The sequence below is a fragment of the Grammomys surdaster genome, unplaced genomic scaffold, assembly GCF_004785775.1.
Source record: "Grammomys surdaster isolate TR1022 unplaced genomic scaffold, NIH_TR_1.0 202, whole genome shotgun sequence".
Lineage (NCBI taxonomy): Eukaryota > Metazoa > Chordata > Mammalia > Rodentia > Muridae > Grammomys > Grammomys surdaster.
The window spans coordinates 912,385-925,129 of record NW_021604647.1 but is presented as its reverse complement, the minus strand read 5'-3'; the positions used below and the strand labels follow the sequence as shown (position 1 = coordinate 925,129).

The 12,745-nt window shown below is 47.2% G+C and overlaps 1 protein-coding gene across 2 annotated transcripts in view; it reads right to left on the bottom strand.

The window, feature by feature from the left end:
- Positions 1–12,745, bottom strand: part of Txnrd2 (thioredoxin reductase 2) — a 54,316-nt gene that overhangs the window by 40,259 nt on the left and 1,312 nt on the right. Inside the window, exons 1-5 of one of the 2 annotated variants that reach the window (XM_028770558.1) lie at positions 11,424–11,497; positions 10,505–10,570; positions 3,917–3,973; positions 2,969–3,113; positions 1,702–1,776 (exon numbers count right to left, since the gene is read on the bottom strand). In XM_028770558.1, coding sequence (XP_028626391.1) covers positions 1,702–1,776; positions 2,969–3,113; positions 3,917–3,973; positions 10,505–10,570; positions 11,424–11,430 — 350 coding nt within the window. In that variant the 5' untranslated portion in view covers positions 11,431–11,497. Of the gene's footprint in view, positions 1–1,701; positions 1,777–2,968; positions 3,114–3,916; positions 3,974–10,504; positions 10,571–11,423; positions 11,498–12,745 lie in introns of those variants that run through there. The other variant, XM_028770557.1, reaches the window with a different exon arrangement.

The following is a 12,745-nucleotide window of genomic DNA, read 5'->3' as shown; positions in this document are numbered from 1 at the left end:
GCAGGCACTGAGTACTGGCCACGGACAGGCAGGCACTGAGTACTGGCTTGCTCCTATGGCTTGCTCAGATTATTCTCTTTTTTGTTTTTTTGGTTTTATTTTGAGACAGGGTTTCTCTATGTATCCCTGGCTGTCCTACAACTCACTATGTAGACCTGGCAGACCTTGAACTCACAGACATGCCTGCCTCTAGCCTCCCAAGCATTGGGACTAAAGGTATGAGCCACCACTCACAATGGGCTGAGCCCTCCTCATCAAACAGTAATTAAGAACATGCCCTACAGGCTTGTCTACTCCCAATCTTATCTAAGCATTTGTCAAATGATGTTCCCTCCTCGCAAATGACTCTAGCTTGTGTCGCATTGGCACAAAACTAGCCAACACAGTCACTCTGTGGCTGAGGATGACTCTGAACCCCTGATCTTCCTGCCCCCACCTCCACAGAGCCTGTAAACCAGGGTTACAGGTGTGCCTCACCACCACACCTGTCTATAAAATTAAGGGTTTTCAAACACTTCCTCTGCAGACTCAGCCTTCAGGGCTGGTTAGACAAGTCGGGCCATGCAAGCTGCTGGGAGGCAGACTTGGAGCTGGGCAGCATGCACATGCAAAATAAACAAACACACAGAAAGATTTTTTAATGAAAGAGAAAGAAGAAACACAGCTCCAGCCCAGAGCCAGCTGCCTGTGTCCTGACTGGGAGAAGTAAATGGGAAGGCACACTGGGAAACCAGAGCACCTTGTCTGTCACTCAGGTCCCTGAGACATGGCAACCACAAATGTCAAAACAGGGAGAGAGCCATGCTTGGTACATTCTGAGAGCCCTAAACTGGGACTGGCAGAGGGAGGGAACCAGGCCTTGAGAGGAAAGTCCTGCGGGAATTTAAGTGCCTACGATATATACTTAAGTACAGAGGCAGCCAGGAGAGCAGACATGGTGAGGCTGCGCTGGTGTGAGCAGGGGTGTGGTAAGCAGCGACCCAGCCTCCCATCTCAAAGGCCACATGGTAGCAGTACTTATCAGTGTCCAGGTCACTCTCCCTCCCTCTCTGGTCTGACTTTCACTTATCTTGGCAATCAAGAAAGAACCCTAATAACAGACATATAGTAAGCACGCCACACTGGACCTCCCCAGTGGTTAAAAGCACTGGCTGTTCTTCCAGAGGACTGGTTTTGAGTCCCAGCACCCATATGGTGGCTCACAACCACCTGTCATTCCAGTTCCTGGGGACCCAACATGCTCTTCTGGCCTTTGCAGGCAACAAGCACACAGGTAGTACACAGACATACATGCAGAACACACAAGTGGAAACACCTGGCCCTCATATCCTCTGCTGCCTGACTTAGGACTCGCCAGGCTCCATGCTCTACACTGTGGAGGGATGCAGTGGCCTGTGCAAGGGTGACCAGCCTGTCACTGCTCATCAACCCACCCAGGCCCATTCACAGGCTCCAGCCTGAGGCCTCTCCTGACTCTCACTCTCGCCAGCTCCAGCCATTCAGCTAGCACAGCCCTCCTCTACTGTCTTTTCCTCAGTCCCAGGAGGATGTCTGGGGCATCGCCCACAAGGACTCTCATGTTATGACTGCTGGGGTTGCGCTGCAGGGAACGCTTTCACAAGTATGAAATGGCCACAAGGAGGCCAGAAAGGTGGTGCCTGGGCCACATCACATGGCCACTGGGTCCTAAGAGTTCAATACCTGTCCTGCAGTTGAACGCGATGACCCCAGTTCAAAGACTTCACATGGTTTTGCACGGCTTCTGCCATTGTCTTCCTGTTGACACACAAAAAACACGAAACCCACAACAGCAGAGTTAGCAGCAGAGTTGGCTGCAGTGTTCATTCAGGTAGTGAGAGAAGACTGTGTATCCCAGGAGTATCAGGAAACAGAGGTGTGGTAACTTTATTTTTTGGAGGGGGGCAGGGTTTTTCTAAGTAACCCAGCTGGCCTCAAGCTTAAGATTCTCCTGTCTCAGCCTTCTGAATCTGGACAAGTGTGCACCACCATACCCATTTTACAGATATAAAGCCTGACACTCATCCTCCAGGGCTGCCTGTCTCTGACCAGAGTTTTGGGCTATACAATCCCAGGCTCTCTGTACCTGGGGAATTTAGCATGCTAACCCTTCACCACCAGAAGTATGTGGAGAGTCCAGATAACTCAGCTGCCCCAACTGATCCAGGACTAGAGATGGTCCCTGGGGTAAGAGTAAAGAAAATCTCAGGGCTGGAGAGATGGCTCAGTGGTTAAGAGCACTGACCTCTTCCAGAGGACCTGAGTTCAATTCCCAGCAACCACATGGTGGCTCACAACCATCTGTAATGGGATCCAGTTCACTCTTCTGGTGTGTCTGAAGAGAGCAACAGTGTATTCACATACATAAAAAATAAAATCTTGCCGGGCAGTGGTGGCGCACGCCTTTAATCCCAGCACTTGGGAGGCAGAGGCAGGCGGATTTCTGAGTCTACAGAGTGAGTTCCAGGACAGCCAGGGCTACACAGAGAAACCCTGTCTAGAAAAACAAAACAAAAAAAAAAAACAAAAAGAAAAGAAATACATATTTTAAAAAAGAAAATCTCTTGTGAGCTATATAGAAGCATCACCTGTCAATAAAAAAGCCTATGGCCAATGAGCTGGGGCAGGAGATAGGAGGTGGGACTTCCAACAGGTGGAGAGAGGGAGATTCACCCGAACTCTGGAAGAGATGGAAGGAGACAATGGCATAAACCTGAAGAGAAGTACCACGCCAAGTGGAGGGACTCAGACTAGAATAAACAGGTAATTAAGTTATGAGAGTCAGGGAACAAGTCAAGGCTTTTGGCCCAGGCATTTATTCATATATAAGAAGTCTCAGAGTCATTATTTCTGGAAACCAAGAGGCCATGTGGAAAAGCTCATAGTTACAGATGGGTGGCAGAGAGCAGACCTCTCCTCTCAAGAGGACTGCACGGCAAGGGCTCCTCACCAGCTGTGCTGGACAGGCTGGGCCACCTCCCAGCCGTAGTGGGGAGCATCTCTGATCTTGTCCCCCAGCAGTGCGGCCTGATGCATCAGCTTCTTGGGTATGCAACCCACGTTGACACAGGTGCCACCAAGGCCCCACTTGGTGCCTAGAACATCAGAAAAAACATAGATGTGGGGGGGGGATATATGTATGTACATGTATGTGTGTATATGCATGAATAGGTGTGTTGCAGGGGTCAGAACTCAAGACTTTGCATGTGCCAGGGAAGTATTCTGTCACCAAGTCACCCAGGCCTTGGTAGGAGTGGATTTGATTTCCCATGTAGGGGAGTGCGAGAGACTTCCATTGTACAGGCTCAGAATGCCTTTAGGGACCTTGGCCCAAGTGAGCCTTCCCATATGGATTTGCTCCCTATGTCTATACTTAAGAGTCATTTTTTTAAAAATTGATATACTGGAGAGATGGCTCAGGAGTTAAGAGCACTAGCTTCTCTTCCAGAGGACCCAGGTTCAATTCCTAGCACCCACATGGCAGCTCAGGGGATCTGATTCCTTCACACATGCAGGCAAAACACCAATGTGCATAAAATAAATTTTTTTAAATTAAAAAATTTTTGAACATTTTATTATTTTTGTGTATATGAATGTTTTGTGTACATGTATGTGTGTAAATCACATGTGTTCGGTGCTCACAGAAGCCAGAAGAGGGCGTCAGATCCCCTGGGACTGGAGTTACAGCCAGTTGTCAGCCATCAGGTGGGAATCAAATCTCAGTCCTCTGGAAGAGCAGCCAGAGCGCCATCACTTTAAAATAACAATGCTGTAGAAATATTTGCATGCAGAACAAGACTCCCTGGGGAGACTATGAGCATATAAATTCAGTATAAGCTGACATGTCCCTACTCTCCTACCTCCCCCAGGAGTCATGGCTTCTGTCTGGGGTGCCTACCTCGGGGAGAGGGTTCCACATAGTCAGCCACAGCCACCTTCCTTCCCAGCTGAGCAGCTGAAATGACAAAGACATCTAAAAGTGAACATAACAGGAAGCTGGCATGGAGCTTCCCAGGAGCCCACGAGGCCCAGGAGGCAAGGTTCCTTGTGCCCATGCAGCTGCCCACCAGCTTTGCACCAGCCTTTCCTGGGACCTACCCAGCTTGCTGCCTGTAGCCTCTTTGCAGCCTCCAACGTTCACCCCCACATCCCCACACTGAGGCAGTGGTAGGATGCCCGGCTCCCAGAGTTTCTGCCTGCAGCGAATGCTGGATGTTCAGGGTGAGCCAAGTCTAGACTTACAGCACACAATGTCAGCCTCCCCAGCCACCAACAGAGTGGCCCTGACACACAAGGGACACCTGTCAGGCAGAGGTGAGGTGGGGAGCTGGAGCTGGAGAGAATGTATGACATACTCAGCATAAAAAGGAGGGGAGTCTTGAGACACACTGTATCATGAATGAACATGGATGACATCCCAGCAAGTGAAGAAATGATAGAGATCACAGGATCCCATTGATATGAACTTCTGAGAAGAAGCAAAGTCTCTAAGACAGAAAGTAGTGGGGACATGGGTCATGGAAGAGAAAGGATGAAAAAAATGGGGAGGACAATTGCTAATAAGTAATAATAATAATAATAACAACAACAATAGTAATAATAATGATGGTACCCAGGTGGAGATGAAAATGTTCTAAAATGATGGTGGTTATGCACTATTAGGAGGTGTGGCCTTGTTGGAGGAAGTGTATCACTGTGTGGTGGGCTTTGAGGTCTCATATATATGCTCAAGCTACAGCCAGAGGGACACAGTCTCCTTCTTGCTGCCTGCGGATCAAGATGTAGAACTCTCAGCTCCTCCTGCACCATGTCTGCCTGCATTCTGCCATGCTCCCACCATGATAATCGACTGAACTTCTGAAACTGTAAGCCAGCCCCAATTAAATGTTGTCCTTTATACGAGTTGCCTTGGTCATGGTGTCTCTTCACTGCAGTAAAAACCTGACTAAGACAGCCAGTCTGTGGGAAGTTTTCTTGATTAATGGTTGCTATGGGAAGCTCTAACCCACTGTGAGTTGAGCCACCCATAGCTGGGTGGTCCTGAAGTGTATAAAGAAATAAAGTGGGGGCTGGAGGGATGGCTCAGTGGTTAGGAGATCTGACTGCTCTTCCAGAGGTCTTTCTTGAGTTTAATTCCCAGCAACTACATGGTGGCTCACAACCATCTGTAATGGGATCTGACGCCCTCTTCTGGTGTGTCTGAAGGACAGCTGCAGTGTACTCATATAAAATAAATTTAAAAAATCTTTAAAAGAAAAAAATAAAAAAGCAAAGTGAGCAGGCCCAGGGGAATAATCCAGTAAGCAGTCCTTCTCAGTAACCTCTGCTCTGGTTCCTGCATCCTGGTTCCTGCCTTGAGCTCCGGCCCTGACTTCCTTAATGACAGACAGTGGCATGGAAGTGTAAGCCAAATAAAGCCTTTTTTCCCCCAAGTTCCTTTTGATTGGAATGTTTTATAGCAAGAGAAAGCAACCTGGAAACAGACATCAATACCAGGACTGTGAGCTGTTGCTGTGGGGACCTGACCATGTGGTCTGGGAGAACCGAGGCAGTGTTTGAAGCTTTAGGCTGGAAAAGCCATTTAGTACTCAGGGCTTAAATGGCTGCTCTGCGGGAGCTTGGGGTGAGAACGTGGAGAGAAATGAGGATGATGGGGGCCTGGCTTACGATGTTTCAGAAGGAAGACTATTGGGTGGGGTTATTCTTGTGGTACATTTGAATTAAGACTATGGTTTCCAGTAAGTTGGAGATGAAGAATCAGCTGTGATTTAGAGACTATCCCTTTTGAAGTGAAACCTTTGCTTTACTAGGACAATAGATGCTGGTCAGCTGGAGCCGAGAAATTAGCTTTAACTAAGAGACCAGCATCATTAACCAGCAAAAGTCTTCCAGGATGCTGTAGTCCAGAGGGGTCAAGGCTAAATCTTAAGCTGGTAGCTCTATACACTTGGTAATGTATAAGAGAATGCAACAGAGCACTGGTTTGGGGCATATGTAAGCTGCAGGATTGAAGGACTCAAGGAAGAAGTTGAGCCTTGGTGCATGTGGCAGGGTCAAAGTCTCTGCAGAGAAACCAGGAGGCCATTAGTGATGGTCAGCCTCACTTGTAGTGAATGCCTTAGCATACTGGCCATGCCAGGACCACAGGATGACCAGCAAGGACAGTGCAGCTGTGGCGTGGAGCTGGCTAGAGCCTACGAGAAGGCCTATGTGTGCTGTGGAGGGCAGAGCTGGAGAGGTGGAGCTGCTTAAGCCCTTTGGAGCCCAGAGATCATGAGTGAGCCCCAGACCTTGGACAATGAGCTACAGGATTTGATTTATACTGCTGGATGTTGGTTTTGCTTTGATCTATTTGTAACTGTGCCCTGGTTCCTCCCTCTTGGAAATAAATATGCAACTTTTTTATTTTACAGGAGCCTGAAGTTGAAAGACTTTGAACTTTCAAAGAACTATTGGATTTTAAAAGAGAACTTGGACTTTTAAAGTATTGACATTTTTAAAGACTGTGGAGCTGGGCAGTGGTGGCACACGCCTTTAATCCCAGCACTTGGGAGGCAGAGGCAGGCAGATTTCTGAGTTCGAGGCCAGCTTGGTCTACAGAGTGAGTTCCAGGACAGCCGGAGATACACAGAGAAACCCTGTCTCGAAAAACAAAACAACAACAACAACAAAAAGACTGTGGAGCTTTTAACATTGTATTGATTTTGATATTGTGATATTAACATGAGATCTTGGAGATAAACAGAAAGAAAAGTTTATGGTTTAATAGTGATATCTTCATGTGTGAGAATGACAAAGGGTCAATTATGCTGGTTAGTTTTTGTCAATTTTATAAAAGCTGGGAAGAAGGAAGCGCAATTGAGAAAATGCCTCCATCAGACTGGCCTATAGGGTATTTTCTTGATTGATGTGGAAGGGTCTAGCCCACTGTGGGTGGTGTCATCCCTAGCCAGGCAGTCTTGTGGTTTCTTACAAAAGACACTTAGCGAGCAAGCCAGGGGGAGCCAGGCAGTAAGCCGCATTCTTCAATGGCTCTGTACTACTTCCTGCCTCCAGTTCCTGCCTTCACCTCCTGACCTACTTTCCTCAGTGATGGACAGTGACATGGAAATACAGGCCAATTAAAGCCTTTCCTCCCCAAGTGGCTTTTGGTTAGAATGTTTTAGCATGACAATAGGAAACAAGCTAGAAAATCACACACTGAAAACTGTAAGGCAAGGGTGAGGTGTGGGAGAGGGGAAAGGAGGGGAAGCTACAGACAGAATGTAATACATGAGAAAAGAATAAAAAACAAAACAAAAAAATGAGGTGTTCACCTGTAACCTGAGCACTTCAGAGGCATGGGTGGGAAGATTGAGAATCTGAGGTCAGCCTGGGCTATATAATTGGACTCTGTATCAAAACAATTTTATTTTTATCTTTATTTGATTTTTTTTAAATAAAGTCTCTCTGTTATGTAGTTCTGGTTGCTTCTGAACTCACTAGTCTAGGTTGGTCTCTAGTTCAGAGATACAACTGCCTTTGCTTCCTAAGTGCTGGGATTAGAGGTGTGCACCACCATACCTGGCTATCCTGGAACTTGCTCTGTAGACCAGGCTGGCTTCAACTCACAGAGATCTGCCTGCCTCCTGAGTGCTAGGATTAAAGGCATGCACCACCACATCCAGGGCCAGAAAAAAAAAAAATATATATATATATATACATACACACACATACACACACATACATATCTCACGGCTGGAGGAGGATACCGAATCCCTTGCAACTAGAGTTACAGACAGTTGTGAGCTGCCTGACAGGTGCTGGGAACCAAATCCAGGCCCTCTGGCCCTCTGCTGCAGCAGCCAGTGCTCTTAACAACTGAGCTAGCTCTCCAACATCTCAAAAAAAAATTAATAGAGAGAGAGAGAGAGAGAAACAGAGAGAGAGAGAGGAGAGAAACATACAGAGAGAGAGAGAGAAAGAGAGAGAGAGAGAGAAAGAGAAAGAGAAACAGAGAGGGAACAAGCTATAAAATATTGCTGAGAAAAGGGGAGGGGAGGAAATCCCCAAAAGAAATACACCATATAACTCAGCTGCTCCAGTTTCCCTAGAGAATTTCACACACACACACATCTGCAAAGCTGGGCACGGGGGCTCACACCTGCAATCCAAGCACTGGGAAGTTGAAGCAGAAGAATCAGGAGTTCAAGGTCAGACTCAGCTACATAGCAAGTTCTAGGTCATCAAGGGCCATGTCAGAACCTGTTCCACAGAATCCAAAACAAGGGGACAGGAAGCTGGGAAGAGTAATGGACTGAACTGTATCCTTCCTGATAAAATCCATGTTAGTCACAACTCTCAGTACCAAAGAGTGTGACTATATTGGAGATAAAGCTGCACAGGCACAAACACACACATTCACAGCACCAATGTTGACAACAAAGATGAGGGCATTGGCTGCTCTCTCAGAGGACCTGGCTTTGGTTTCCTGTACCCACATGGCAGCTCACAACCATCTGTAACTCCAGTTCCAGGGAATCCAGCATCCCCTTCCGACCTATGTGGACACAGACACCAGGAGAGAATGCATACACACACACACAAACACACATACATATACATAACAGTCACAATACATTAAAACAGATGTCCACACAGAGGTGAATAGACAAACAAGATATGTTCTCTCCATGTGTTGCTGTCATCACAATAAACAAGAACAAACTACATTTACTTGGTAAAAGGGACAACATTCAAAGTAACAAAGCTGGGAACTGGAGCAATCAGCCAGTGACTTAAAGCACATACTGTCCCTCTGAAGGACTCAGGTTCAATTCCCAGCACTCATGTCAGATAGCTTACAAGCTTCTTAAACTCCAGTCCCAGAGGAATCAGACATCTCTGGCTTCTGAAGGTTCCTGTACTCATCCAGACATTAACAAACAACAACCTACAGTGGGAAAAAGCAGGTCAACAGGGAGATGAAAGGCAGAAAGAATTACCATGGTTGGTGAAAGTTGGATGTTGTGAAGTGTGTCTCCACCCTAACACACCCAAATCCATGCCAGAGTATTACCTTCAGTACAAAGGAGTATGGCTATATTTGGAGATAAAGTTAAATGAGGTTCCAGGGTGGTCCATTGGCTAGCTGACTGGTGTGCTATAAGGAGAGGTTAGAATACAGGAAGCCCTCATGAAGACAGGAGAGACACTACCTATAAGCCAAGGAAAGAAGGCAGAAGGAGCCAATCCTGCTGATCTTTTGATCTTTAGACTGCTAGCATCCAGGACTAAATCAAAGTCAGGTGGTGTAGCCACATGCCTTTAGTCCCAGCATACAGTGGGCAGATCTCTGGGTTTGAGGACAGTCTAGTCTACAAACTGAGTTCCAGGACAGCTAAGGCTACACAGTGATACCCTGTCTTGAACCCTTCCCCCCCCCCCCGGCAAAAAAAAAAAAAAAAAAAAAAAACAGCCAACAAGAACAACAAAACCAGAATGAAAACCAGAATGTCAGTCAGGACAAGGCTGCAGTTATGCAGCCCACACAGACTGATGAGAGGCACCAGGGACACAGTCGCCATCCTCACTGTGGTACAGGTTCGTTCCACACATACACACCCTCCAGTTGGACTACTCACTTGATTTTTTTTTATTGCTTTACTTGTTTACTTTGAGACGGAATCTTACTATGTCACCCAGGCTGGTCTCAAGCTCCTAGACTCATGTGATTCCCCTGCCTCAGCCTCCTGAATAGCTAGTATCATAGATATTTATGATCAGGCCCGGCCTCACGTTCTTCCCTTTAAATATGCACTGGTTTACTGTCTGTCAATTCTAGCTCATACAAGTAAAACACCATCTCAGAAACAAAAACAAAACATGGGCTAGGGAGGTAGCTCAGTGGTTAAGACAGCAGACTACAGACTACTCTTGCAGAGGACCTGAGTTCGGTTCCTGACACTCATGTCAGAAGGCTCACAACTGCACAATTCCAGCTCCGGGGATCTGGTGTCCTCTTCTAGAGCCTGCAGGCACCTGTACTCACAACCACACACTCCAGCACAGATGCATTCACACATAATTCCAAAACGATAAAAATAAATTTAGGAAAAACAGATAGGGACGGACTACGCCACTCTGAGTTAAAAAATGACTCAGGATCTGTGTGGATTCCAGACCAGAGGAGACACCTGTTTCTGGAACATCTGCTCCTGGACATGATGATCTGCACAGCACCACCCTCTCCTAGGCGACCCCAACGCTTCGAAGCCCCAACATACCAGAAGAGACACAAAATACATACCTTCTAGGCTGGAGAAATGGCTCAGTGGTTAAGAGCACTGGCTGCTCTTCCAGAGGTCCTGAGTTCAATTCCCAGCAACCACATGGTGGCTCACAACCATCTGTAATGGGATCTGATGCCCTCTTCTGGTGTGTCTAAAGACAGCAACAGTGTACTCATATAAATAAAATAAATAAAACTTTAAAAAACAAAACATACCTTCCTTGGCACAAGCCAGGCCACCAGATCCCCCACCGATCACCAAGAGATCAAAACTCTGCTGCCCTGGTGAGGAAGGGAAGAGAGGTAAGAAGGCGCCAGACCCATACCCAACCTCGCTCTCACTCCTTCAGTTCTATGTGGTACAAAGTTTATCAGGATGGGGAACCCTATCCTGGGGCAGTCAGGGGTGGCCACATCGTCTGACAAACGAAACACCAGAAAGCACTGTGAGGCTGACTGCTAGTGTGTATGTCCATCTTTTCAGAAAATCTCCCTAACTCCCAAAAGGAGTCTCAGAACCCAAGATTTCACTCATTGTCCTGAGTCAGGCAGAACAAAAACATTTTCACTCAGTCTTCATGCCTTTCAGTGGTAAAGGTGACACTTCATTATAGCAACCAAGAATATGCAGTCTCTCCCACACAGTCAAGAGTCTCAGAGTTAGCCTCTGACCTCCATGTTGTGCCAGGAGCATGTATGCACCCATGCCCATGAGCACACTAAATAAATACATGAGTCACATATAAATGTAACTCTTTTAAATGGCCACACCTGTCTTCTGTGTCCACCTTAAGTAGGCAAGGCTGCAGAGAAAACCCTGGGGATCCCAGAACCCTCAAGGTCACCGGCCTGTACTCCACCACAGGAACACACAGATGAAGCTCAGAGGAGGCCCATGGTTTGTAGCTCCACAACTGAATCTACCCCAGGTTCAAGTCCTAAAAAGACCTGAACAGTTACAAATTATTTGATGGCTTTGATGTGATCCTAGAGAAGATAGGAGGCAAGCTGGCACTCAGTCCTAGGGAGGACCAGCCTGACTGACCGGGAGGATCAGCCTGACAGGGAAGACCAGCCTGACAGGCAGAGCCAGAGCTGGGAGATCCTGTATCTTTACCCGGAAGAAGGAGCCTACCTTCCATTGCTGATGCCTGTCCTTTCTGTTGTCTGAGTTGGGCTCCTACTGGGTCATCGTGCTCTGAGGCCCTACACCACTGTGTCCTCTGCCTGTTTGCTATCAAATGACTAGTAGGGCTTGCTTATCGTGGGCCACTTGCTTTCCCACTGTGCACACCCAGGAGCCTCCTCTCTGATAAACATTTAGAAGAAGCCCACAGTGAAAGTTTCAAGGATCAGTACGAGGAAGGATATGAGAAGTCTACTGGGGGTGGGTTTGCTGTTCTACAGAGCAAAGCCTAGACAGCAGGTGTCACAGGGCACCTCAGCTGGGTGGAAGCTCTCTGGAGGAACCCTCCCATCCTGGCCTCCTCTCACCGTGCTTAGGCCTCTCCTCCTGCCCACATCTCATCTCCAGAACATGTCTCTGCTTCATCTTTGCCTCAGGACCCACAGTGTTCCTGTTTTGGTTCCTTTCTATTGTCTGGAACAGGGCGAGCAGAGAGTAGGAATCTAACTGACATGACGAGATCCAAATAAAGGGCACAACTGCTCTGATAAATTAAGAAGCTTCCCTAACATGTACCTTTAGGAGGGCTGGCTATCCAGAGATGTCACCTGCTAGCGATGCCAACCGTCTTTTTATTCTAGCTCGTGTTTGGGTGACACAATACTCTTCCCCAGCTGGAAAACATGGCTCTAATCCTACTTCAGAAGGACAGATGGCAATGCTGAACTGGACTCAAAAGTGAACTCCGGAGTCACATGGCAGATGGCATCGTCCCTAGACCCCACAGCATCCGCAGCAAAGCAAAGCTCTGAACCCCTTGGGGTGTGAGACAGGGGTCTGCCAGGCAGTAGTGCCTCCTGCCCAGTGGAAAACAAACCCCAAAGCCACAGGGAGCTTCCTAGCAGCTTGAAGGGCCCTAGGCTTGTGAGCTCAATGAAGCTCCTGTCTTACAGATTTAAACATTTTTTATTTAGCTTTATTTATTTTATGTGTATGAGTGTTCATTTGCATGATGTCTGTGCACTGTGGGCATTCAGTGCCAGAGGGCAGATAAGGGCACTGGATCCCCTTGGAATGGAGTCATGATGTAGGTGCTGGGAATTGAATGAACTTGGATCCTCTGGAAAAACAGTGAGTGTCCCTCCTTTACAGATATTTTATTGTTACTTTGCAGGGGGATGGTGCCAATGGCACAGGTTCTTTGACTGATTTGGAGTTTTTTGGTTGTTGTTGTTTTTTTTTAACCTCCACAAAAAACACTGAAACTGCCCCATCTAATATACACCACGAGACCGTGAAGTACCAGAGACCTGGGAGTTAGCAAAGCTACT